The sequence below is a fragment of the Bacillus rossius genome, chromosome 1 (assembly GCF_032445375.1).
Source record: "Bacillus rossius redtenbacheri isolate Brsri chromosome 1, Brsri_v3, whole genome shotgun sequence".
NCBI classification, from domain to species: domain Eukaryota; kingdom Metazoa; phylum Arthropoda; class Insecta; order Phasmatodea; family Bacillidae; genus Bacillus; species Bacillus rossius.
This window is the reverse complement of record NC_086330.1, coordinates 128930272-128958271: the sequence shown is the minus strand read 5'-3', so window position 1 is coordinate 128958271 and position 28000 is coordinate 128930272. Positions and strand designations below refer to the sequence as shown.

Sequence of the window (28000 nt, the reverse complement as noted above, 5' to 3'; positions counted from 1 at the left end):
AAATGACATACTGTGTGGCTCAAAATTACACTTACTAATTATTGTCGTTATGCTGGAAAAACTATACAATTATATCAGTAATATGAATTATTTAAATTTAATTTTTTATTATGCATAATAAAAAAACAATTATCAAAATACATAAAATGTTTTGAAAAATACAGCATCAGAGTTGTTTGTTGCAACACATTTTCATTCTGACACATCACAAAATTGTCCGTTTCCATAAACTCTTCCTCACACTAACTGGAATATTTGGTGTTTCATGAACAAATAAATAACCTCAGCTTGTGCAGGTGGTCAAGTGCTTCGGAGTAAGTAGGCAAAGAAATGGAATCACCTTCATCGCTGTCACCATCGCCAGTCTCATCCTCAGCTAAATCCTTGTGTTGTGCACATAAATCTTCGATGGTCTGTGGCTAACATGATAGAACCGCATCATCAACTCAGACATAATCTTCAAAAGCGAATGAAATATTTAGGTGCTTGTTACCACTCACCACCTATGGCTAGCTCAGAATTAGGTGATGAGTGAACATACAGGTTGGTAGCAGATCAATAAGTAATTCATATGCAATGTTTGATGCAATGTTTGTAATTAATGTAAAAATCACAATATCTTTCGCACAACAGAACACAAAAAAAAATTTTAATGTACATCCAGAAAGGAGAAAACATGTAGACTCTTCTTACGAATTACATTACATTGCCCAGATAAGTTCCGGGCAGCGACGGCTGGACAAACCCCTTTGTCGCCTCGCTGTGGGCTTTGCCTACGACTAAGGTAAAAAAAAAAAAAAAGTTCTAATTTATCCAAATGTCCGAAAAAAAGGTTATTAGGCATCGCCCGGACCATAGCTGCAAAGTTGTACTTTAACAAAAGAACATTACTATGTATGGCAACAGAAACTTCCATGAAATTCTGAAATCTGTTCCCACGATGTAGCAATTTTGTCTCTCTCTCACACTCCCGTGATTGTGACTCAAACGCCTAGCGTGTGAAACAAAGCATCGGTCGTGGAAATAACGAAGGTGAATTACGTCAGCACGCCTTCCCACACAAAGAAGCCAGCAAAAAAAAAAAAAAAAAAATTACTTGAAAAATAAACTTATGAATTATCAAAATAAAAACATTAAACCCTGTGAATTACGTACACAGTGGTTTTTTTGGTTTCCCAATTACCAGCAATGGTAACTTTACAGTGCCATTCATGTTGGCACTCAATAACTCTGTCACTCGTTCCTTACTTTGTTTGCCTCCATGGCATGTTTCACATTTGTGGCCATAGGTGGCATGGCCACTTGATTTTATATTTATTTTAATTAATGTTGAATTATGGCTGTGACGTAATTTTAGTTTTAGTATTTGCCCTTTTTCCTTTTTTATAAGTATTGGTCTTTTATAAGTTTTGTTAATCTTATTTTTAAATATGTTTTTATATTATGTTTTTTTAAATGGTTTAGTTTCTTGATATTTAATTATATCGTTTTGGACTTTGAATCATAATACGGTGTACGACGCTCCCCCCCCCCCCCCCCCCGTGAAGATTGAAATGGACTGTTCCAAGGCAATAAGGTGGTGGGGGAAATACGTCAAGAGGGACTGAATGAGCTGTATGAGTGAGTCGTCAGCTGATCGCCGTGGTGGACATGTATGCGCTTCGGGCGTGACGAGCGCGGGTGATGGCTCGTGGTATTGGGCCGGCGGGGACTCGTGAATATTTTTTAACATAAATCAGCTGACGTATATTGAACTTCGGCAAATACTTAGATTGTGGCGGGTGCTGCCAAGGGGATGAAGAGTCTACGCTACTTTTTTCGTTAATGAAGCTTTTAGCATGTGTGCTAAAGTACAGCCGGCTAAACTCCGGGCCAGGAGGTCCGGGGTGGGATGCGACGTACAACGTTTAATCCAAGTAAGTGATTCCGGCTCCGAACTTTTGCCCCTGTAACCCCGGGGCGTTGATATAAACTTTGCCCACCATAACAGTGAACAATTTAAAATTGATTTTGGCCAAAAGACCCTAATTCCCACGTCGAGTGTATGTTGCGTCCTCGTACTCATTTTTACCGGACCTTCCATCAAGCATGCCATGAAGCGCCGTAAAATAAAATCACCCGGGTGTAATCAAGATGTTTTAGAGAGACATTAATTTTTACTAACTTTTATTTGAATAGTATTGTAATTTATTATTTATACATATATATATATTTTTAGAATGGTTTTTGTATCAATGTCTGAATTTATTTATGCGTTTATTGCAGTATTTATTATTTATTGGTATATATTAAAACGTGGCTATATTAAAAGCCTCTGTAACTTTATAGGGCAAATGGTTTTAGATATAATTGTAATTTTTTTGATATTTGGTCGTAAATTAAATTCCTTACCATGCTCATGCGCAAATGGTCTCATTAAAGTTTTTCACATTTCGAGTAATTACGTTCTTTTCATTTTAAATACTATTAATCTGATCTCTTCCTTTTCTAAAAAACTTTTTGAATAATTTATTTATGAATTTTGGGGCACTCGTTTTTCGGAGCAGCGTGCAAAATAATAATTTAAAAAAGATAAACAAGATTGGAGTGTTGAAGGCTGTTCGCAGACGGGTGTCTAACTTGTGGTGGTGTGACACCGGGAGTGTCAACCGCGACACCTTTTAAAACAAATGTTTTGTCCAGAAGCATGTTGAAAAACAAACCACATTCATCGACATTGAATACATTTTTTGATTCAAAGTCCATTATAATCGCAGTCAACTTTGTGTTTATCCAACACTGGACAGTATCCTCACACACACTCTCTCTGATTCCCCACTTACTGTTCTATAGACGATTCCTACTGTGTTCTTAAATCTGTCGAGCCAGCCATTCGAAGCATGAAATTCAACACCTAGGTTATGTGCTATTTGTACAGCTTTCTCTCTTAAAATGGGGCAGTTCGTCGGAATTCGAAGTGCTCTGTTCTTTAAACCACACCAAGAGTAAAAATTTCAACTTCTAGGTATTTACCAATCTTCATTTTTTTACACTTTGACAAAACATTAGTAGCAAAAAGTTGGTCTCGCTTCATCATGATTCTGTTCAAAGTAGACTGCGGCATCCAGAGTTTTTTTTGCCATACTCACTCTTGGTATCGAAGGATTTGCATCAACTTCTGATATTATTGTGTTTCTTCAAACGATAACGCCTTGCGTTTAATGGGTCATCCACTACTTGTAGATGCCATTATACACTGTTGCCACAACACTAAATATTTATTATGCTTGATAACCTTAAACTCACACCTAAAAAACGAATAATGGCTGGTGGTAAATATGGTTTGCTGCGTATTTGTCACCTGTTATAACTCGAATAGGAAGAAAGGTGTGTAGATGGAATAATAGCCTCTCAGTCTATATGAATGCAAGCAGATGATTGGTCAAAAATAAAACTTGTAACAGCGTGTGGCACAGGTTTCGACGGTTGTGTGTGCTTCTCATTCGTCAGATGTTCTACCTTGAATAGAGGAAATTGCGTGCAGATGGAACAGCATCTCAATGCAAGCAGATGATTGGTCGAAAAATACACTCGTAACAGCGTGCGGCAGTGCAGCGTGTGGCACAGGTTTTGACGGCCTTGTGTGCTTCTCATTCGTCAGATGTTCTGCCTTGAATAGGGGAAATGGCGTGCAGATGAAACGTCTCAATGCAAGCAGATAATTGGTCAAAAAATACACTTGTAACAGCGTGCGGCATCTGGCAAAGGTTTCAACGGTCTTGCGCAAAATCCAATTATTTCATAATCATTTGTAAAAAAGTTAATTTTTAAAAATAAAAAGAGTTAAAAATTTAAAGATAAACATTTTTGTATTTTCTTTCCACAAATGCTGAACGTTAATGCAAAAGTTATGAATGGGAAAAATTTATATAGTATTCAAGGGAATAATTTTGTGAACTTAATAAGCGGGAAAACGTATTATGTGGGAACGTCTTAAGTGAGTTTTACTGTATTGTGTCCTTATATGGAAGAGTTGTGTTGTGATAGGCTGACTAAGCCAGCCAACCACATGCCTCCTGCATGGTTGGACATAGTTTGCATTGCTTCTTTAGTTCTCTGCTCAATGTGAATTAGGTAGGTCATGTCAGGTAGTGGCTCACGCCAAATAATTATGCATTTAGGGATTAATTTAATGACTGTGTTTTGCGTTGCACTACTTCTTAACCTTTTATTTTGGACATTTATTTAAAATTTTGCGAATACAGTCATTGGCATTCAGCTCACAATGGAGCTTACTAAAGATGTTTTAGCTGCCATTCCAAGGACACGTTTGTCCTTGGAAGTTCCGTCCTCACAAAGTGTTTAATGAACCTCATTCTACGAGTTATAACTTTTCAGGTTGTACACTGTTGAAAATAAAATATATAAAATTTTTGCAAATATACTATAACACTATAACCCATGTTTAAACAGAAAAACATCCAATTACTTTCCAAACACTTAAAAATAATTATGCATACACAAGGATAAAGGTTTGGAAGTACTTACACGCCTGAACAACAGTGAATATATGCTGGCACGGCACGGAAAAATGGTGAGGGGGAAGCTGACGGCAACTGACATGACGAATCCAAGTTTTATAACGTCACTCATCAGCGATGGAGCAAAACTCAGGAGCACATTGCCTGTGGCAAAAAAAGCAGTAGTTTCAACTTTCCTAAAAATATTAAATTTCATGTTTTTTAAAACAGTAAGGGTTCAAAAATGCTAATTTGAGTTTCATTATTCTTTTGCATTATGAATTACTTATACTGTTAACAAAATACTCTGATTTTAATCTAAAACACAATTTAAATAAAATAGCTAATAATAATAGTGTAGTTAACATGAATTACAAACAATTTGTTCATTTTTATTAATAATTTTATAAAAAAAATTTTTGCATTACATACATAACTGACTCACTGACACGGAAAGTGAAAAAAATGGTTGCACTTTCTTCATTTCACCACAAACATTAATGTTTTAAACTTTTTACGATTTGAATAAATTCTTCACATACAATAGCAAACATTGTGTGAATTTTTATGCAATAAAATCAATAAATATACAGTGAAACCTCGATTCTACATACACTCACGGTTCTCCAAAATTTGTCCTTACGACCGAGTTGTACGTACAAACCAGCGAGGCCAAATTATGTGTATTTGTGGCTCACTCCCCCTCCCCCATTTTCCTCATCGCTGCCGCGGGAAATTAATTGCCGTTGCCGTGTCCTGCTGCCACGGTAAATGACCTGCAGTGTATATATATATTACTGATGTATTTTCTATCAAAATTATATTCTATTCGTGCAGAAACAACACTTCAGCCAATAAAACGTACAAATAAAAAAAATTCGACACTGAAGGCAGTGTCGTAAGCCCCGTGTTTACATTTTTTATATTTTATATCAATAAAATAATAATTAAAACACAATATATATATACTCAAATAAAAAAATACCGTGGGTACTTTAAGTGTAGATAAGATTAGCTAGTAGGCCTAAAAACATTCTGAAAAACATAACGTTATTAGTCAGCAATGAACATTTTAAATCGCAAAATATACATATTTTATAACATGAAAAGTTGCTTTTATTTCTAAACATGTAATAATTTAAGCCTAGGCGTGTAAAAGTCCAAGTAATTATAGCAGGAGACAATCTAAAATGCACAAGGGAAAAATGTAAATTCACGAATGTATAAACGTAACGGGAATATCGGGAATATTACGTGGTTGCTTGTAAGTTCTGATACTGTATAGAGGTGGGACAATACCACACTTTCGATACTCGATTCTGTATTGTTTTTTCAGTTCGATACTTTCGATACTCCAGGGGAAAATATTTTCCCATTAAGTAACAATTATTACAAATAACATAAATTAGTTTTAAACTATATAAATTCCCTCTTTATTACAAAAATACAAACTGCAAACAACTTTAAATACTTGAGTATAAAAAATAGAAGCGAAATACAAACTATCTTCAAGAGAGTTAGCCCTTTATTTTCCAGTACACTTTTTTTTACCGCAAACAAATGTAAATAAAAAGAAAATCAGATATTTTTTCTTGTTTGTTTCATTTTACAAACAACTTTATGCAACAGAACAATTTTAAATAAAATTTTAACGTGAGAAACATAAAATACAAAACAATCCGATCGTAAGAAAACAATAACAAACGGGTATATTCAGTTCAAAGATTAATGAATGCACAAAATATGAGATCCGTGCCTTCGTAAAGCGCGTGCACCATTTTCATAATCATTGCTAGTTTGCGCCACTAGTCTCGCTTGGTGCTGGTCATAGATGCTACTAGCTAAGTGCACAGTCTTCCTGATACTATCCATATCTATGGTGCGATAAAGTTATTTTTTTACGTTTGCAAAGGTAAATAATTAACTTTTTCAAAATAAAAGCATTAAAACGTAGTTTATGAGGAGAAATATAACAAAAAAAATTTGTGAATTTTTGGACTTTTCCGCTTCGTAAAGATGTATGAAACGGGAAATTAATTATTTTATAAGTGTATGTTCCGGGAAATAAACTAATGTAAATATAGTACTTTCGGCGGGACCAAAATTAATCTGCGTATTACACGGGAAAATGTATGAAACGGAAACGTATCATCGAGGTACTACTGTAGTTGTATTTTGTACGATGGCGACTCAAAACTTAATTCAATACAAATGAACAAGCATTCCGGTATCGAAAAATGTATCGAACTTGCAGTTTCGATACTCGATACTTTGCGATACCGTCAAGTATCGAAGGTATTGAGCTATCAAAGTATCGAAAATCCCATCATTAATACTGTATTTATGTCACAACTTAGCCAAAATACTGGTACGAGACATAAACTTCACAAGATAAAATGAGCAGAGTCTTGGTAACTGTTTTATACGTATTTTATAATTTCGGAAGTATTGTACAGTTGACGCATATTTTTAAACTAACCATTTATTTCTGGGGATCGTAAATAATTAATAATTGGTATCAAGACATCAAGATGAACGTAAACTTGAACATGTCACGGCAGCGAGAAAACTGGTGCGTATACCAATAAACTGATATTAGAACTGGACAAAACTGGTACACGGGAGGTGGAGCTTATATTTTTTTCCGCTAAGCTCGCATCTATCGGCTGGCTGCTGATGGAAGGTCACGAGTCTGGGCGGAGTGTTGAGTGTGTTATAATGCGCATGCGCAGCTCAGCAATCAAAGAGAGCCAGCCGGCGGCTACGTCGCGCCATAACAGCAGCTGACCGAGTACAATGACCTTTCTCCGCTTACGGCGTGCTATCGACTGTAAATTTCCATCCATTTGCAGCCTTTGTTTTTAATTTTTTACTGTAACGCAGTGTGTATGTAGCCTGTATTTGTTATAAACGGTGCAAATTGCAACTGTATTTTAATAAAATTTAATGTATTTCTTACACTTTTCATATTTTTTTATTTTTATTTTTGCCTAATTTTTCATGGTTTTTGAAAATCTGTACGTACGACCGAGGTGTACGTACGAACCAGGGGCTGTACGAGCGAGGTTTTACTGTACATCTCACATATGTTTTACATAACAAGAATTACTTTAAGTTTTTATTTTATAAATCTGAATTTATTTCTTGACATTTATGTTTTTTAATTTATAACTTTTTATTCTAAAGATGATTTTGTTTTTACTTGATGAATTTTTTTTTTTTGCAAATAATGTTAACTATCTTGAATTTTTTGTCACCTAAAAAATTTTTGTGAGGAGATATATTTTGGTGGCTAACTTTACTAAAATGGTAATATGTGAACTAACTAAAAGAAAGATGATTTATTTCATACCTGAAAAGTTCTGAGTGCAGAAAGCCACATAGCCGAAGAAGCCAACACTTATGTAGACACAGGTGCAGATGTTCACTGCCTTACGAATCAACTCGTTCATTTGTTCCAATGATGCATTAGGTATGGACTCGTATATTTCAAACAGTTGGCTACACAGAAAAGTAAATAAATCAAACTCACATATGTAATGTTAAAAGGTTAAAACATTACACACATTTTCACCTTAACTAACATTTAAATAAAAAGTTTCACAGTACAATACAAGCTCAGATTACGGTATTATCCTAGAACTGTCACAAGTTACCCTATGAATATGTTTTAGCTGTAACAATAATGCTTACCTTGTAGCATTGCAAAATGGGTCATAAGAATATTAAGAATAAGTTTGAGGTGAAGGATATTTTTTTTTTGTTGATATAGAAAACAGTTCAGATATGTTAAAAATTGTTATTAATTACTCTTTGTAAATTTCGTGTAAAGTCTTAAAATACTTATTTTCCCGAGATACTTAATTATTAATTTGAGGGTTAACTCCAGTTCATAATAATTAATTTTGATATTTGATAATTAATGTCAGTAATTGTTTTGTTTAAAGCAGTATAGATTATAATTTTACAGGAAATCATTTTTAAACAAAAGTTTCTAATATGGTATGAATTTCAACTTTGTTTACTAAATTTTTAACATTGAATTTTTTGGGTAATTTTATATTCTATTGGATATTGCTAGTGTAATATTTTGAGAATAGTCTGGAAAGCCCAGAAGGAAGAGCGGACAGGCGCGACACACTGGCGCCAGCAAGTTATTTTCCTCGTTGTAAATGCGTTGTTGGGGATTTACGCGTCACGTGGACGCATAGCTTTCGCGACGGTCTGGAAGGTTCTCTGGAGGCTACCACTAGCCAGCCAATCAGGGCGAGCCCTGGTGTCAAGTGATGTGCCCGTACAAATTTCCTTATATGGTCATGTTTTGGAATTATGTGCGCTGATTGGTCAGTTGGCCCACGGGGTTGCCTCCCTTGTTTTCACCTTTACAAGGGAAGGTAATCTCGTCGACCAAGTCACTTGTTGCTCGATCGTCGCCGAACTCGGTCGCGTCGTCGGCAAGTCGCCAGACAAATGAAAATTTACTAAGGGACAATTTAACGCCTAGGGGCTGGGGCCAGGCCGTAATTTTTTAAACTAAGTTCATTTTTTTCGGACAAATGTATTAGAAATTTAGGCCCTAGGCGTCGGCATCGGCCCGACTTCGTGTGATTTCGGTCCGCGATCGACAGTACCTTGAGTTATGTAATTAACCAAGGGACATTACTAAGTTTTTTTTTTTTTTTTCTTTCTTCTTTGGCGAGTGACAAGACTCCTCGACCATCAACGGCAAGATGTATGGTGCTGTGGTATGTATTTGGACCTCATCCTATCAAAATTCAAAGACATTGTTAAAATTCGTATAAGAAAAGACAAAACTGTGCAAGTAACGAAGTTTTTCTAACTAAATTCATTTGTAAAATTGTGTATTGAGGCCATGTAACAATGAGGAAAAACATTTTTTTTTTTTAAAGAAATAAACAAAGATAATTTAATAAACTCTTTTATTTCCAAATAACGCAGAACCATAGTAATGAAAAATTCCTCAGGAACATTGTTTGTTTTGTTTTGTTACGTTTCTATGTGTGCTTAGCCGGGCAAAAACATACAACGTAACAACCTGGCCAAATATACTAAGAAGAATCACAATTTATACACTCTTACATAGGTGGATTTAGAGGGGTAAAATATGCACTGGATAATACTACTTCTGAAATAATAAACAAGTATTATACTAGGTCTAGACTACCGGAGCCCCACCCAGAAGTCAATCCTGGGTCCGCCCCTGCTCTCTTACATGTTGAGTAAACAAAATAGGAAATGAAATACATTCACAGAAAATTATAAAAACCTATTTCCCAACAATCTGGAGTGAGGAGGCCTGAAAACTGTCAACTTTCACACGGCACTGTGCACTGTTTTACAGACACATATTTATCCGTATCAATGTGCTGAGAGTTCTAATATATTTAATTATCTCCCTGTAAAATGAAAACATTTTTGCCGATGGCACGGGCATTAGTTATGGCACCCATAAAACAGCTTTTGTTTGCAGTCCCCTCCACCTAACTCTAGTAATAAGGTAGTACAGGAAGCAGACGGAGAAGTAACGGCAACACCAGTGTCATATTGCTTACGCACCAGTAACCTGAGATTAGGTACACAAACACTTTCCTTGTTATCTTACAAGCTTCGAAATAGTGTAACCTATAACGAAAAATTTCGGATTTATTTTACCATAGCAGTTACCGAAAAAAGTACTGATAATATAGATAACCGATACTGGGTATCAGATATTGAGCCATCACTTATCAAAACACATTTCGACAAACATACATATCATGAAAATTTTACCATAAAATGTTTTCCTGCACAGTTTGCACCAATACCATTTTGATCAACACAATATAACCAAAATTGACAGTCTGATAAAGATAATGAATACATTTGTTTGACAAAAATTTGAAAATTATACATTATCAATTGTGACTCTGCTCTAGATATTTTATTCTAATTTAAGTTAGTACCCAGTAATTTGTTTAATTAATTAAATGTTAGTGAAGATATGATACGGAATACGGATTACTAACAGCAAACTAATTTACAATCAAAATAAATTCCGCTTTAAGACATTAAGATACTGCGTGATATGAACTTAGATATTGATAAATTCCCAGTGTGCAGGAACCCTGCTTACGTCTGGCAGAAGAGCGCCATGGAGAAGATGGGTATGCACTGCAGGACTCCGGCAGGCCTCCAGTAGTGCACACTGTCCAGCCAGTCGCCCTCCAGCAGGTGGGGCAAGGACTCCACCACCACCTGGGGCACGAGCACACACTCGTCACTGCGCTTCACACTCAGCCGAGCCATGTCTCGTTTGGATGTCAACAAACACCTGGTCAACTACGTTTCACCACTTTTCCATGTTCTTACAACTTTTTTATAATGTAATAGTTTAACAATAACCTGAGGTAGGATTAGTAGTTATGTTCTCAGATTTTGTTTTAAAACAGTATTTTTAGGATAATGAAAATGGCTATAACACATGTTTTCACAATAACTATAAGGCATGAAACTCACAGTACAGATTCTTGAAAGCACTCAATGAATTTAGATTACAAATTTGTTTTCATTTCTCCGCCATATAATGTTATGGTTGCCGCTCAAATATCACAGTTTCCAAGTGCACAACGAGAATACTGCACATTAGTCCACAGCCTTGTGCTTAAAGGCAATACAGTAGATCACCCCTCAACGGGAATCATTGGGGGGAGGTCTTTTCCGGTTATGAGAAAATTCCGGGTAAGGGGAGTTGCGGTAGGGCTGGCCTCCGGGCCGGTTGAATGACCTTCATTTAAGCAAGCTGGCAGGCACGTGTTTCTTATCTCTGTGGGTGGGTGCGTGCGTGAGCGAAGAGGATGATGAAGAGGGTTCGGGTGAGGTAGTACGACTAAAGCTGCAGTGTTGTGTTACTTCTGTGTTGACGTGCTAGTGATTCACACTTCCTGGAGAGTGTATAGTCACTGCCACACACAGTTTACATTTCACATACACAAGAATAACACTTCAAGCATCTCGTTTAAAAACACACAGATAGAGAAATACAGGTAAATGTAGACTGTTTAACCATATATTAACGTATAAATATGTACATAATACATATTTGTACACTAAATTATTGTCTACAAACTGAAAGCATCACACGTAGGAAGTAAATGTTACTGGCTATCACGTGTGTCAGCGTGTGTAGTGGGAGTCGGTGTACATACTCTCGGGCCGGCCGGAATTTTCCGTTTACTTGACATAGTGAAACAATAAAACTACTTATAGCATAAACATCTTTATAGTAATTTACGTCCGACGTGAAAATCAGCGGAGTATTTACACAATGCGTGGGAAAGACTGGCTATAATTAGCTCTCTGACAGACATGCGCGCGCGCGCCTACAAGACATGTGCAGTCAGGCAAAAGCAAAAACGCCTCGTTCCAGTGCGGAAATGTTTTGGAGATGTTTTGTAATATTTCAATTTTTTTTGGAAAATTAGTTCCGGATATTGGGAATTCCGTTTGTGGGAATTATGGTTGAGGGGTGCTCTACTGTACCATGCTAGAAGCACCAGCTAGTAACCCACTTATCCTGCTTCACTAACACAAGTACAACCCTGATTAGATGGGCCCCTCACATAAACAGTGTGTAACTATGAACTGAAATGAGGTGTCAAAAATACAAAATTCAAGTTAGCAAAAAGGATCCTGGATATTTAAGTTTTTCGACTTCCAAGGCCACTACTGTTTATTTCGGGACTTTTTGAAGTTATACTTCTAAAGCGACTTCCAACAAGGTTGCATTAAACGTTTAACGCTACCATTGAGGGGGTATGAAAGCACTGTCTGTACGCAGTGTTCTACAAAACTACTATAAGAATTTTAATGGGGTTTTCAAGTTAACTTGAGCGTAGCAGAGAAAGAAATACTATAAGCTTTATTTCATCAAAATCGGCTCAAGGAAAGAAAAGAAATCTTAATTTTATGACATACAATATATATAATCATTATAAGAAGCCATTAAGTTTTGCTATTGTAAGGAACTAAGTAGAGAGTAAGAAAAAAATAAAGATCCTGACAGTTTGTAGTGTCGCCATATTTGTTTCAATTTTCAATAACCTTTTTGTATATTACAATTTAAATTGCAGAAAAAAATCATGTTTCATAGACACATAAATAGTGAGTGTGTGTCATTTCTCTAAGTCCACGAGGTCTCGCCGCGTCAATTTTCTCCTTGGGGCGAACCCGTTCACTTAATTAAATAAACAGCTTTTATCGTTGAATGATTTCATGATTTATTTCATGAAAATCTGCTCTCATAAAAAAGTTAGTTTTATAGACATTCAATAGGTGTCTCTCTCTCTTTCTCTCTCTCTCTGAAAATCAATCTATGAATCGTTACAAATTTATTTCCTTTATTTTTTTAGTTTGATTTGATACAATATGATTTCACTAAAAATCAACTTCTACCCCTTCCTATTTTCATTTCCACATTACGAAGTTTCACTTCTTCCGCACGGAGGGACTCCACGCACTATTTATGCATGCAATTAAAAGCTATTTTTTAATGATGCCAAAGAAGTATAACTTCTCACGCGCGTACCTAAGTACACGCACCCATTTTTTTCATGACCACTCCTTCAGTGATTTTCAAGTTGTGTAAACACCTTGTAACTGAGATTAAGTCTGATATTCACCTACCATGTTGAATTTATTTTGCCAAAATCAGATTTTTATGAAAAAATAATTTCAAAAATGAGATTTTTGAAGTCAGTTATTCTTTGGAAACCCAGAATATAGAATGATGCACTTAATCAGCAAAAATTTTAATTATGAATACATTTACCTAAAATTTTACATAGCAGATAACATAGTTGATATCTGGACACAAAACAAATTTGCTACAGAACACAAAATACTTATGTTGTGAAACATCTGTAAAATTTGACAGGAAAAAAAATTAATGGCACGCCAATGCAATTAACCAATATAATGAGTGAAGCCGTAAAATAAGAGGGAGGAATAAAAAGATGCCATCTTGATTTCAACCATTTCAAGTCATCACAATTTTTTTTTATTTTACATTAAAAATTTGGTTTTGTTAAAGCATATAAATGATTTAAATTGATACTGACTGGCTGCTACAAATAGCTTCTACGGTGAAGTCAGTGGAATTTAGTATTAATTTTCAGGAATAGAGCAACTGTAACAATACATGCTATTTTATACTCTCAGAAAATGTTTTAATTTGTACTGTGTGTCTAAATTAATGCAAATTTTCATTATTAAACCATTAAAAATAATTATGGCCTGAAAAATTGTGGAACCAAGATGGTGTCTTTCTGGTCTCAACCCCCCCCCCCCCCCCCCCCCCTCAGTATGATGCATTAACGGCACCCGACCCGCTCCACTGTTGGAGAATTCCGAGTGTCTGCGCTAGTGGTATTGTTCAGGTAGAAAAGGTCGGTCTTATCTCCGTCTCTGTCCTGCATGGGACCTCTCTTTCTATTAGGCTCGGGCATTCCCGCGGAAGATAATCTCCGGAGTCCCGTAGCATGAAAGGGGCGGGATGCCATGTTGCCAAACGTAAACCTAGCAGGAGGGGCATTCTTGGAAGTGCGGTCAATCATCCCTGCGTTCTGTTCGAAGACTTCAGCTACCTGCGTTTCCTTTTGCTGCTAGACAAGCCAGACAGTGGCTTTCAGTGTGAAGCGTAACAGCTTGTGGAAGAGTGATAAACATGTACCTAAGCAATAAGAAAATGGTTTTACTCTTTAGTATAACTAAACGCAATAATTTGCTAAAGTGAATAATTAAAGAACGCAAATTAGGAGCAAATCGTCAAGATTCGTTAATTTAATAAATGGCCTTCGGTAAGATATTTTATTGGCCAACGATTCAAATCTCATTTTTAAAGATAATGAATGAATGTTATCTAACAAAATAATTTAGCCACGCATTTAGTTAGTATTTCAATCAAATCAGTTTTTAATTTATTTTTGGTGACATGGCTCTTGAAAGTGGTTTGAGTTACAATCAAGACACACAGCAGTATTTTTTAAATAAAATATATTTTAGAGGTTTCTGTAAATAATTATACAGCAGAAAGTGGTTATATAATTTGATTAATATACTTACAGGCCTACCGATAAATCATATGCACATGCTAAAAATATTGGTTTAAAATAAATTTTAAGCTACACAGTTATAGGCAAGTAATGTTTTTGTGATGGCAGACCATTAATTAACATTTTTGAAATTCACCCTTTAAATAACTCCTGCCCATAAATGCATATAACGTAAACTTATTTAGTAAACATCCGGTCAAGTTGGCAATGAGAGCGGAGTAGTATAGTTTAGTGCAATAACGTCATATCGTCTTATATAAAGTATAATATTTAAATTGCTTGCTCCTGTAATCGGTATATTTGCTCTAAGTGAACAAGAGTAATAATAATTAATATGTAAGAAACATTTTAAAGTTTGCAATATTTTAACATTTCTCCGCAATAGTGTATGGACATGTCTCAGTACGTAAGTTTCGCCGTTGAGCAGAATGATTTAAAACAAGATCAGATAGTAAGCAGGGATTTCAAATATGTTCAGCTAAGCCTTAACACACAATTTTAAAATTTATTTATAAGTAAGCACCTCAAAATACACAGAATGAGAAACTGCACAAATATTTTGAGGTCACAAAATTACTCCTGTTAGGCTACATTGCATTATTGAACCCAAACTAACTTATGGATATTCTACATGTGTAGGCCTACTACTATTTTCCTACTTTTTAGTAAAGAAACTATTTTCAAATATTTTGACAGTTAAAGTTTTGTCCAATCTACACATTTATGTTACTAATGCTGGGGGCCAAATCCATTGTTAAAACAACCAAGAAAAATAGCAAAACCAAAACTTATGACGTCTCACTACATTTGCAGTTTGTAATGAGTAGTTTTTGTAAGAACAAGTCATGCTTATTCTTTGAGGTGCCTCGAAAGAGGAATGTTTGTTCTTATATTTGACTACTAGAAATATCTGAATACTGAATAATATAATTTTAGGGTAAAAGGTAGGTTTAATAGCTGATAGGTTATTTAGAGCGCAAAGAGGGTAAAATAATATCCTGAAAAAGACATCTTCCATTTGTTTAGAAACTGTCGTTTGAATTTTAAAAAAATAAATTTCTTAAACAAGGTAGCCTCAGAGGCTTATTAAAATACGCTGTAATTTTATCAAAAGCCCTAGAGGTTATAGTGTGCTTTCACATACGCCATAAATAATCTATAATGACTTGATCTTTATGTGTGATATCCAATCCTTTTATTAATTTTTTAATGTGGTTCACCACCACTTACGTACTGAGTGTCTAAGGGTGGTATTCATATTTATGTCTTGAGCAATTCCTTCGTCAAGAAATTCTTATATGCATTCGTTTTTAAATGTTTGTGTGCTATAGATAGGGACAGGTACTTTTCGCGATCGCGAATCACCGTCGTTATTTCGCGAATTTGACCCTTTTTTTTTATTACGAAAATGTGAATTTTGCGATTTTCCACTGTTTTGTCGCGAATTTGGTCAAAATTTTGTTATTTGAAGCTTAAATTGCCACAAACACATATAATTTAGATATAAATCATCTTCCGTTCGTAACACCGGCGCACCAATAAAAAATAAAACAATAAAACACTACATAAAAATACATTTCACCGTGCCGGCAACATTACTAGGCAAAACTAGGTAAACAATTTATTTTCTCCAACCATAACCACAAAAACCATATTCTGTGGCAATAAATCACGGCGAGGTTAACGACCACAGATGACGGTAATCCAGGACCTTTTATATTTTGCATTTTAACATTACAAGCTTCAACACTTGCTTCTCGTGCCATGAAGTTATCAAAACAAAACGCGTTTCTCAATAAACGTGTTACCAACGTAGCAGTACGAGAATGCGTGAAAGAAATGAACGTTTACGAACAATCGATTGTTGTTCATACAATCAAGCGTGTTCGGTAGATAAAAACGATACCGCGTTCAGAACGCGTAAATTTTGATATCAACGAAAATTACAAGTGTTTTTTCTTCATAATTTACTTAACCATAAAATACTTTAGGCAATTTTAAACTGCAACAAACAAATTGATGGATGTATGTGATTTTTTTTCTTCGGTTGTTAGGTTACTGCACATGCGTGCATTTATTATTGTTCGGTGGCTATTCGTTGCGGTAACTGAACGAAGTATGACATAAACACACTAGAAAGGGCTTAAGAATTTTCTTCTGATGGTCTCTATTCGACAGATAAGGCAGTTTTATTTTGTAAATACTGTAATTGCAGACTCAATTGGGGGACGCACCACAACGCCAAACGTACAATAATGCCGAATGCCAAATTGACCACAACGCCGGCACGCTAGAAAACTGCTGTGTACCACAACGCCGAAATACATAAAAGCCGAACAATGTCATTCCAGGACTTCCACAAAGGTTAGATTAGGTTAGGTTTGACTAGGTTAGGTTAGACTAGGTTATGTTAGGATAGGCTAGGTTCAGTATGGTTAGGTTATATTACGCTAGGTTAGGTAAGGTTAGGTTTGATTGTGGTATTTCGGCGTTAAGGTACATTTAAGAAACACACACAAATTCATTCAGTTGTTATTTCAGCGTTATGGTACACAGCAGTTTTCTAGCTGTCAGCGTTGTGGTCAATTTTGACATTCAGAGTTATTGTACGTTTGGCGTTGTGGTATTTCGGCATTGTGGTAACAACCCCTCAATTGTTAAGCACATAAGCAGTGAAAAGCACAAAAAGTCACACATTTCTTCCCCCGCTATTGCAGCACTGCAGCATACTAATGGTGTTTGTGCGCAGCAAGCAAAAAAAAAAAAGGAAAACTGAAGCGCATCGTTTTGCTATGGAGACCACTAAGGTGTTCCTCAACGCGAACATCCCACTTCATAAACTTCAGGACCCCAGTATTTTAAGCTGGATGAAGAAATATGTTGAAGTTTTGTATTTATGCCTACATCAATATCTGTAATCATGGAGTGGCTTAAATTTAGAAGCTCTCAAAACCAAACCCAATTTAAGCTAGTTGGAAATGGGCATTTTAAAACTAACCTAAGCTAAACTTACCAAATATAAAATAAGACTCACCAAAACATACCAAACCTAAAACTAAAGAAACCTAACTTTTTGGCCTAGCATACCACCTGAGTTAGGAATATATTTTATTGACAAACCTTCCCTCTAAACTCAAAAGTTTTGACATTCTGGAAGAGTAGCTACTTTTAAGTTTGAAGGGTTTTTCACTTCTAAATATTAGTTCTAAACATTTTGACTATTCATTACTGAGTTCATTTAACTTTTTCTTAAAAAAGTTACGCGTAGATACATTTCGCCACTTTTTTTTCCTCACCGCTTTTGGCTTTTTTTCTCACCGCTTTTGGCATTTTTGCTCACCGCTTTTCACTAATTTTACTCACCGAAAAGTTCCTGTCCCTAGCTATAGATGTTTCTTGAGATTGTCTCAAGTGATCAAAAAAAGACAGTCTTGATGAAGACGATCTTATGGTTGTCCCATATTTCTTGTTTCTGAGAGAGCATTTTCCTGTCTCATAGTTGTTGCTTGAGAACACCATCGCAGGAGCTTGTTTCATAGTCACTGAGACATTGCTTATGAACACAAATAAGACCGTCTTGGCCAAGACCACTGCAGACATATCTCAAGCAATTGCTTGTTCAGAGTGCAGTGAAGAAAATGGCTGCTTCTTGTAAACCTCGTATTTTTAAACTTATATAAATACTGTATGAAGTGCCGTATTAATTTGATATGTGTTTTAAATAATTCTAGGGTTTGTTTGTGAATGTTGATTACATATTCTAGTTCTAAACAGACCTGTTTATTTACATACTGATAGCAGAACGAGTACCTACTATGAATGTGGAAGACGATGCATTTAATGATGTTGATGTATAAATCACTGTCAGAAATATGTAATCTATATTCATGACGACTAAAATCAATTAAAAACAATAAGAAAATATAATGGCACATACTGATATTATCATTATCTCTATCAAAAATTTATGACAGCATCGGTAGCTCGATTGATAGAGCAGTTATTTGCTGAGCTGGTTTCCTAGAGGTTTTTTTAATTTTTTCCTCGATGTTTACAGCTGTATATGTAAATATTCCATTGTGTGTGATTTTTCTGTATGTTATGTCCTATACGCATGTTTGTATTACATAATCCATTGGCAAAAGTGCGCAAATTTGTGCTGGAGCGCCACTCTTGATGTATTATCAATGTATGTGAATTTGCAAATAAAGAGACTTATGAATTGTGAAAAAAAATTGCTGAGCTGGTTGAGATGGTTCAAATCTCGACACTATCAAAAAAAATTAAAATAAATATTAGTGAATAATACACAGTTTTAAGAAACAGATAAAAAAATTCTTTTTTGTATCCAATTATTATAATATATTTAAATAATAGCTCAGTAAAATGGTCTGTTTAGCTTTGTGACAAATGTTGTACTTATAACAAGAATAAATTATACTATGCCAAGTAACTTGAACTAGAAAAATTAATTATAATATATAAGGAAATGAATGTTATATATTACTGATAAATAAACGAACACTCCATACGGACTAACTACATGCCTGTTTGCCTAAATAAAAAAATGAGATGGTTTTCTTCCACTTTAGATTTAAGTTTATAATGGCATGTGCATTTGCATGAAAACAATTGTCGAGGGTGAGTGGGAGATAATAAATTACCTATTTTAAATAAGGGGGAAAAACTGTCTATTTTAGCTGTTACAGAGGTGATACATCGGAGGAAAGGTTTTTGAAAATTCAGATTTTTCTATAACTCCCTTAATAAAACCAGTATTGCATCTGTGTGATGTTAGATTTCGTAAGAGTAATACCAAATAATTTTTCATAATCTATATTTCTAATATTAACTGCAAGAGGTGGAAAACAGCTATTAAAAGACAAAATAATTCATAACGTATTTACTATTAAATTTCTGTCAAGTTATTGTAAATCTTCAAACAATATATAAAAAGTTCTTCTGAAATAATTTCTGTTAAGACGAAACATTACTGCAAGAATAACCAAGTGGGGCTGGAACAGAAAATATATGCCCAATCTTCACTGCAAGAGGTGGAAATAAGAGTTTAATAAATTAAACTTTTGTTGAAAATAATTTATTTTATACGTCCAGTCTTCACTGCAAGAGGTGGAAATAAGTGTTAAAAACACAAAATTAACTCATTATAGTCAAATACATTACATTTTATTGCTAAATATTTGTTTGAAAGCAATTTTAATGTTAAGGACAATTACTGCTAAAGATTCAAATAATAAAAAGGGTTTTAAAAGATTCTAGATTTCTTACTATGTACACGTAGCTTACAATATCAGATTCGTTCAAACTTAATGTTAACTTTCTAAGCATAAAATTTTTCTACCTTAATTTTAATATTTCATTTTACTGTGTATTTAAATCTGATATTTTATCAATCTAATATATGTGGTATCTTATCTCAAAACATCGGATTCTAAGATTTCAGTTCTCTGTGAGATAAGTAGCAGAATTTTTGACAAACGAGTCCAGTTGGCAAGATTCGTGTATGCTCGTGTGTTTTCGGCTGTCTTAAGATATTTCTTCATCAAGCAGGAAGTATGTGAAACAAGCGTTTGCTTGAGCATGCAGTCTTCATGAAGCTCATCTTATTCAGGGACTATGAAACACGGAGGTGGAAATCACCATCTTGAGAAACAAGACTGTCTTTGCCAAGATGGTCTCAAGACATTGCTCAAGGGACGACTATAAATACCAGCCTAAGCTACGGTTATTGTCTAAAAATGTAATGTAAATGTATCCCCCAGATAATGTTTACTACTACATATGTATGGTTATTTAATGGTTACGTAATTAACTGCCATTTTCTTTATGAATAAACGAAGTCAGAAATTAAAAACGCCAGGTATTCGTAACTGACTCTAGGGTAAAACATGGCACGGAAATATATATATAGTTTTAAATGTGTTTTTAAACAAGTCTTTTAATCGCTTCGTGAAATAAGTTTTGTATTAACATTAACCTTTAGCAATTTTCCCGTATCATTGTATCTAAAAAAAATCATACTAAGCATTGTACACATAAAATTGATTTATTCAGTATGTCTGCAGCATTGAGAATACAAGTTTAGATCTTCACGAATATATCTTTTATACATTAGGAAGCAGATAAAGTTAAATAGTTTTTTAATACAATACTATCATAAATAAGTTTTGCAAATTATTTAGCAGTCTGACGACCATGTACAACGATTTTTATAAAAGAGGTTACCATGCATTAACAATCAATATCAAGCTGTAGTTGTTTGACGCTTCAACAATGCAGAATGTAATGTTCATCTGAAATTATATGAATACTTTCAAATTGTATGAAGCGTTTAGATTATAAATATATATGGCAAAAATGCATTAGCACCTTGAGAAACGATTGGTACCTAAATTAAATAATTATACATCTTCAAAATTGATTTAATTATTCTCTGCAATCCATAACTAGTAATAAAATATATCAAATAAAAATAGTTTTATTGCATTATTTCATTGTATTAAAATTTAGCACAGGTTATCTTTCGCTTCTGAATTCATATGGCATGCTAAAAGTAATAAAAAAGTGAATTAATAGACAATGCAGTGTCTTAGAGGCATATCCCATCGAGGTTTTTGCCTATTTTCCAGTTGAATTAAAAAAAATCATGGTTACAATGAAAAAACTCATGGAAACAAACAAATGACATAAATATGCTGAGGCAAAAATACCTTTTTATGTAATATTAAAAACACCTTTTTTAATATAATGTATCTAATTATTAAAACACATTATTATCATAGAATTGTTGATAATGCTAAATTGGCAAATGTAATTAAGTGCGCCTTAACATGTATACACATGTACACATATTTATGTACATTCATCCTTTTAGATACAATTTCATAAACACAGGAACAATTCACACAATAGCCTATTATTCGATTGAATAATCAAAAAGACACACTAACTGTAATTTTTTATATAATAGTAAGTCCTACGATAAAATATTTCTAAATTTAGCTGCTGTAAATTGAGCAAACATGAATATAAAATTAAGGATTTTTATGAATTTGGCATGCTGTGTAGAAATTCATTAATTAAATTAAAATTATACTAAGTTATTTCGGTTGGAAATTGTTAATGCCCGACACGTATGCAACTGATTCACAACATTTACAAATAACCAACATTGTGTGTGACTCCTATGGAAAGCATAGGCTACGTCTGTAATGAATTGGGAGACAAAAAAATGTTGCGAATTTATTTTAGGTCGTTACACCTTAAACACGCCTACATTTAAGTTACATATGTTATTGTTTCGCAGTAATCTGGACACACCCCGAACACCTATAAGCTAATAACACATTTTTCACTCAATAACCTAGAAAACTACATTATTGTGTGAAAATGGAAAACGCTGATGCAGTAAATGAAAAACTGGCAAAGGCTTCAGTATACTCACATATTTAATTCCGTCCCACTCTTAGGGCGGAATTCATAGTGGTGATATAAGCAATACTTGAAAAAAGTACTGTTTATATGCATGCTTAAGTATGGCATTAAATTCATAGCGAACAAAAAGAGCACTGCTTATTAGGACTACTTCAAGTAATACTCCACGAAGTACTGCGTCAAATAAGTACTGCTCAATACGAATTCACAGTCATGAAATAAGTTTGCCTTGTTTCGCAAGTATTCATAATCAAATAAGCCATGCTTATTCATTGATAAAAGTAATACTTCACGAAGTCGGCTATCTAGGTGACTCAAGTACTGGTACGGATTTGTTTGTTGTAAGGAATAGGTTATGTAAGGTATTAATTCCCGTTAATTTTTCCATATATTAAATTAAAATTGAGAGAGTAAACAAATTCAATTTGGGGAAAAGAAACGAAACAAATAGTTGCCGCTTAGTTTTGTAAACAATGCAGGCTACGTACATAACCTCTTCTGCAGCTAGTGTGTTGTTTCGCTACCACGTGGTTAACTTCACCCGCTTATAGATCTAGAGTTGTAGCAAACCGTATGTATTCGGTACTGAGTAACGGGTGCGCCATCTAGTAACGAGTAACGAAACGTTACACACGGCTGCATCTCGTTACTCGCATTTTTCGTATGTTTTACGCAAGCGCGCGCATATTCGATGAATTTACGTTACAAAGAACGATGTTTGTTTATTAAGTATGGTAAACTATAATTTGGAAATTCGTCGTCCAAGTTTTTTACTGTTTATTAAAGGTATTGTGTGTGTAGACAAAGTTTGAGATTGGAACAGAAACAACGGAAGAAAGTATTTTTTACAAATTAGAAATATGTATGTTTTTGTTTTTTATTGTCGCGTATTTTCACGTTTTTTGTTCTTATCGTAAAAGAGATAATATAAAAAAGCCGCTCTAATGAGATTTTATTTTTTCTTGGTTAACAAATACAGTTAATTATCAAATATTGTTAATTGTTTATATTCTATTTATTATTATTTACGCGACGTCATACTGTACGCGGCGTACAGTACGCGTACGCAATACGACTCGATTCGTTGCTGCAACATAACATAGCATATGCGGTATCAGAAGTAACGAGTAACATAACGATATGATAATAACGAGTATAAATTGTTATAGTAACGAATACATACGGGTACACTTTTTTTCGTTACTTTTACACCTCTATATAGATCACAGACACAAGATGGCCAACATAATTTAACAACACAAACATTAAAAACATATTTATGTAGTTGTAAATTCGTTTTTAATACATGTTCATATTTATGTTATTCAAGTTCACTATCAAATAAAGTATAAATATCATCTTACGTATTAATTTCATTATTTTAATCGCATATATGGTTTGAAACGTGGGCATTTTTATTTTCAAACAGGTAAACTATGTATTTACATCAGTATATTTGCTTGCGTTACGTTGGCACAAAATTCTTCCTTTACTTTTTGAGATACTTCATCAAGTACAGCATGGCCAATATAAGTAGCGCTTGTTCAAGTATTACTTCGTCAAGTATAGGTTTATGAATTCATTGCTGGAATAAGTACTACTTGAAGAATAAGCACTACTTTATAAAGTATTACTTATTCGCCAAACAAGCCTTCGACTATGAATCCCGCCCTTAGATTGCAGTACACGACTTACATGGAGCGGGCTGTTGCCAAATCTCTCAACACATTACGAATTTCAGGAGATATTATTTTTCATTGGAATTCTGATTAAACAAGAATCATTTTAAGAACCCATATCGTTATTTGTAACATTTTACATTATCACACCTACACATTTGTAATAATTGCCAGTTTTGTGTAGAGCCTACATTTAAAAAAAAGCTACCTACTTATTGCAGCCGTTCCCCTAGAGCGGCTTTCGGAAATTTTTTTAATCGTTTTATGATCCCAAAAATAACATAACCATCATCAAGTAAAAATGTGTATACATGTATATATACACATATATATACACATACACAAACGATAACTACCGTATATTTGCACAAATTACTTCCTAACATATATAAAATATAGTAATGGAAAATCTCGGTCGAGTTAGTTACGGGCAAAATTTGACTAACTGGTTAGAAATGGGGAATATTTTTTGAAAAAAAAATCTCAGTTACTCCCATAATATAATAAATAACGCATCTGTTTTAACATATGATAACACGTAGCAGTAATACCAAAAATATTTTTTTTTACTATATACATTTCTAATACAACCATAACTGCAAGGCGTGAAAAAGAATTAGGGTTATAGGAAAAAATATTCATAACTTCATTAGTAGATACGCTATGAAAACCAATAAAATTGTTTGCAAAAATTATAATTATTATCCAAAAATTTGGCTGAAACATTTTTTGATAAAATAAAATATTGCTAAAAGGGGTTGTAGCAAAAACAGGGGTATAATTTTTTAAAAAATCTGTACTATGTACACTATTAAATAACTTTTTTTATTGTTTAACTTTTAATTACTATTTATAACTTTCGTCTGAAATAATTATTTATGAAATCAATTATCCCCCAAAATTTCAAACAAAAACGGGGGTTAAGGAGGAAAAAAATAGCTATTATTAGGCAACGAATAAAAAATCAAGTTGTATACAAATTTAGAAATATCATCTAAAAACATTTGTATAGTACCAGGCGTATTCGTTGGTCATAGCAGTTCAATTATTTTAACTGCACTAATACATTTGACATATTAAACCGCAAGCTATAAACCACTGACCACTACACCTGTAAACTCGTTTAACACTGCCATGGGGAAGGAAGAAAGCCAGCCGGTCTAGCGGCAGGTAGAGAGGATACTCAGAGACGGGACAGGTACCTGGCAACACCGGGCCAAGTCTGCGTGCTCTTTCCGAGAAGAGGAAAAAGACGAGCGAGACAACGCGGCACCACTAGTGTTGCGGGTTGCATTCAATATATTTTGGAATTCCAGGGGTTACATTTCTTTCGTAGAGGCTCACAGCTTTCATATAGTGAAAGTCACATTTTTGTTATTTTAGTTGAAAATATATTGAGATTAGTATTTCGTAATGGTATTTTTATATATTTTAAACAAATATTTTTGGATCTAGAAACAACTTAAATTTTCTCATTTTCTGGCTCAAGTACACGAATAAATTATTTTTTAAAAAAAATTTAAAATACATCACTCAATAGTATGCATAATGAACTCGCAAATTACCAAAATTTCATAAATTACATTGAACGGCTACTGAAATAATCTCTACAAGAAATGTCATATTTTTTAACTTTGAGTGCCAGTTATGAGAAAACTATAAGTTATAGCGCAAATCGGTTTTGCACAGAATCTTCTATGTATAAGGCCAACATAAAAACAAAATAATATGCTATAAATAAATTTGGGCCTAACAGCCTTAACATACAGTTAGTGCAGATCAAAATAGCCTCACTCAAAATGGCTTTTGTTCATGTAGGTACTTAAAAGTTTTGTGTGCTTTTCATTTATTCAGTCATTTTTAATTTTTGTTTTGATGTTATTTACTGTGTTTATATTTTCCCAATTATATATATTTCTATTTTTTCTACATAAACATTTCTACTGTAGTCTGCAAATGTGCAAATGCTTCTTTAAAGTATTATATGTCGCTGAAAGAACAAAAAGGTTGATGCGTGAGCTCACTTTCAACACGAAGCAGATGTAGAAGACAACAGAGGCCGTGCAGACGCTACTCAAACTGTCCACGTTGCGCAGCAAGCCGAGGGGGATCACGACAAACAAACCAACACCTGCGCAAACCACAGTGTTGTCCGTGAACACACCGGAGAGTACGCCGCAGAGCCAGAGTCAACCCGACACTATCTTTCCGTTCCAATGTAAGAACATGTGTGGAAACTGTACTATAGGGCAGGCATACACAGTACTGTAGCAACATTCAGGGGCGTAGCCAGGGGGTTTTTAGGGGTTCAACCCCCCCCCCCCCCCCCCTTAGCACTAAATCTTTAATTAATTTCTTATTCATCACTCAAACAAATTTCATATCAAAATTAATAAAATTTTTACCATAACAATATTTAAATTTAAGAACTGAAAACTGCTAAAATAGCACTAAGTATTTTACACCTTAAAATCCAAATTTTCCCGGGGGAGGACCCCCAGACCCCCCGCTTTAATACAGGGGGGCCATGCTTCTTAACCCCCCCCCCCCATACACAAATCCTGACTACGCCACTGGCAACATTATTTTAATAACCTATTTAATATTCCCAAGTAAATAAACACACTTTTTTAACCTACAAATCTATCAGTTCTGTGGATTATTTAATTTTTTTATTTGTATATCGTACAAAAAAAGGAACAATGACTGTATGAAAAGAAAATATTTCACATAAAAAATACTGTATTAGACTCAAAATGAATAAATATTTAGTAACTTACATTTAAAAAGATTTTTTTATCAAGAGCTATAGATTTTCGATTCGTAAAACATAGCTCACAGTTACTAAGTTATCACTTTCTAAAGCTTTTCATGTAATCTTTTTGGACAGGGTGACCCAAGTATTACATTTAGATCAGTGTGTCCCGAAATTTTTGGATCCAGGCACCTAACTGAAATCTGACAAAGTAACCAATTTAATAGTGTAGAACTTAAACAAGCTATAGATACTTAAAAAGTTACAAAGAATAAATAAAACAATTAACTTAATCACATAGCTGACAAAGATGACACCACGTACCAATGAGGACGCTGGGCCGCAAAGCAGCTGAATCACCAATGTTCAGCGTCTTGGCTACGATGACAGGTCCCAGGTCACCCATAACCACGAAAAACGCAATGCAAGTTCCCATTAAGAAGCCAATAATGCACAGCTCCACCAAAAATTTCCCCATTGGTCCAAACGTCTGAAATGCTACAATCCCACACGATTACTAGTTTTACAACATTCATATAAACTATACAATGTCAAAATTATACAGAATAGTATTAACAGTTTTTGAATACGTGACCATTATTGCTAACAAGCAATAAGGTCACTGATGAATCATCAGTTATTGTCAGCAATTACAGTACTCAAATGACAGTTGTTTTGGAACATTCTGCACTGTTTTTAATTTCTATAAAGTATAACCAATAAATTGTAAATTTTATTTCTCTAATAAAATCTGTCATTTATTCAAAAAAATTAGAAATATTAAGGTGTAGGTATTTTGGTTTCTACATAATTTCAAAAAAAAATTATAAACAACAATTTTGTTTTTATAGTTAACATTATACTGAAATATGGTGTGAGGTACTCTATATTTAATGCAGTCCAACTCAGCCTTAATAAAAATGTGTTTTAGATAGCACAACAACTTAGCGGCATGTCAAAGCACTTCAGCACTCTCAGTTATCCTTCTAGCCTCACACAAGGTGCTGCCCTTCTAGCCTCGCACAGGGTATTGCTCGACTGCACACAACAGCGCTCGTCAGCATTAACAGAACATACCTCATTACCTGACGCTACTGAAACCAGATATCTGTTTACAAGACGGCTCAATTCGTTCCTTCCCTCTCTCCCTAAAAAATTACAATTTTAACCACAAATTCTTTAACATTCAATCATCATTTTCTAACCTTACTACATAATTTTCATAATTGGTTATAGTACAGGCCATTAGAAAGAACAAATTATTGGGGAGTTAGATGAGATATAGGTATTTTCAAAAAAAAAAACCTAGTAAATGTACAAAAATTATCATAGTATACATTTTTGATACTATTAAATGTCTGAATTTATATTGAAAAACTTAAACCAACTCTGATGATTAAAAAAAAAAAAGAATGTCTGACAAAAAACCTAACTACAATCTTTCGAATGGTATAATCAGATTTGTTGCAACCTCAGTACATTTATAATGATTGGAATTTTTAT

General features: G+C 34.2%; 1 protein-coding gene across 5 annotated transcripts in view; it reads right to left on the bottom strand.

The window, feature by feature from the left end:
• Window positions 1-28000, bottom strand: part of LOC134545905 (putative sodium-coupled neutral amino acid transporter 10) — a 93160-nt gene that overhangs the window by 41122 nt on the left and 24038 nt on the right. For all 5 annotated transcript variants that reach the window (XM_063388647.1, XM_063388643.1, XM_063388646.1 and 2 more), the window contains exons 3-7: window positions 26822-26995; window positions 25767-25873; window positions 10633-10754; window positions 7852-8000; window positions 4528-4664 (exon numbers count right to left, since the gene is read on the bottom strand). In XM_063388647.1, coding sequence (XP_063244717.1) covers window positions 4528-4664; window positions 7852-8000; window positions 10633-10754; window positions 25767-25873; window positions 26822-26995 — 689 coding nt within the window. The remainder of the gene's footprint in view (window positions 1-4527; window positions 4665-7851; window positions 8001-10632; window positions 10755-25766; window positions 25874-26821; window positions 26996-28000) is intronic.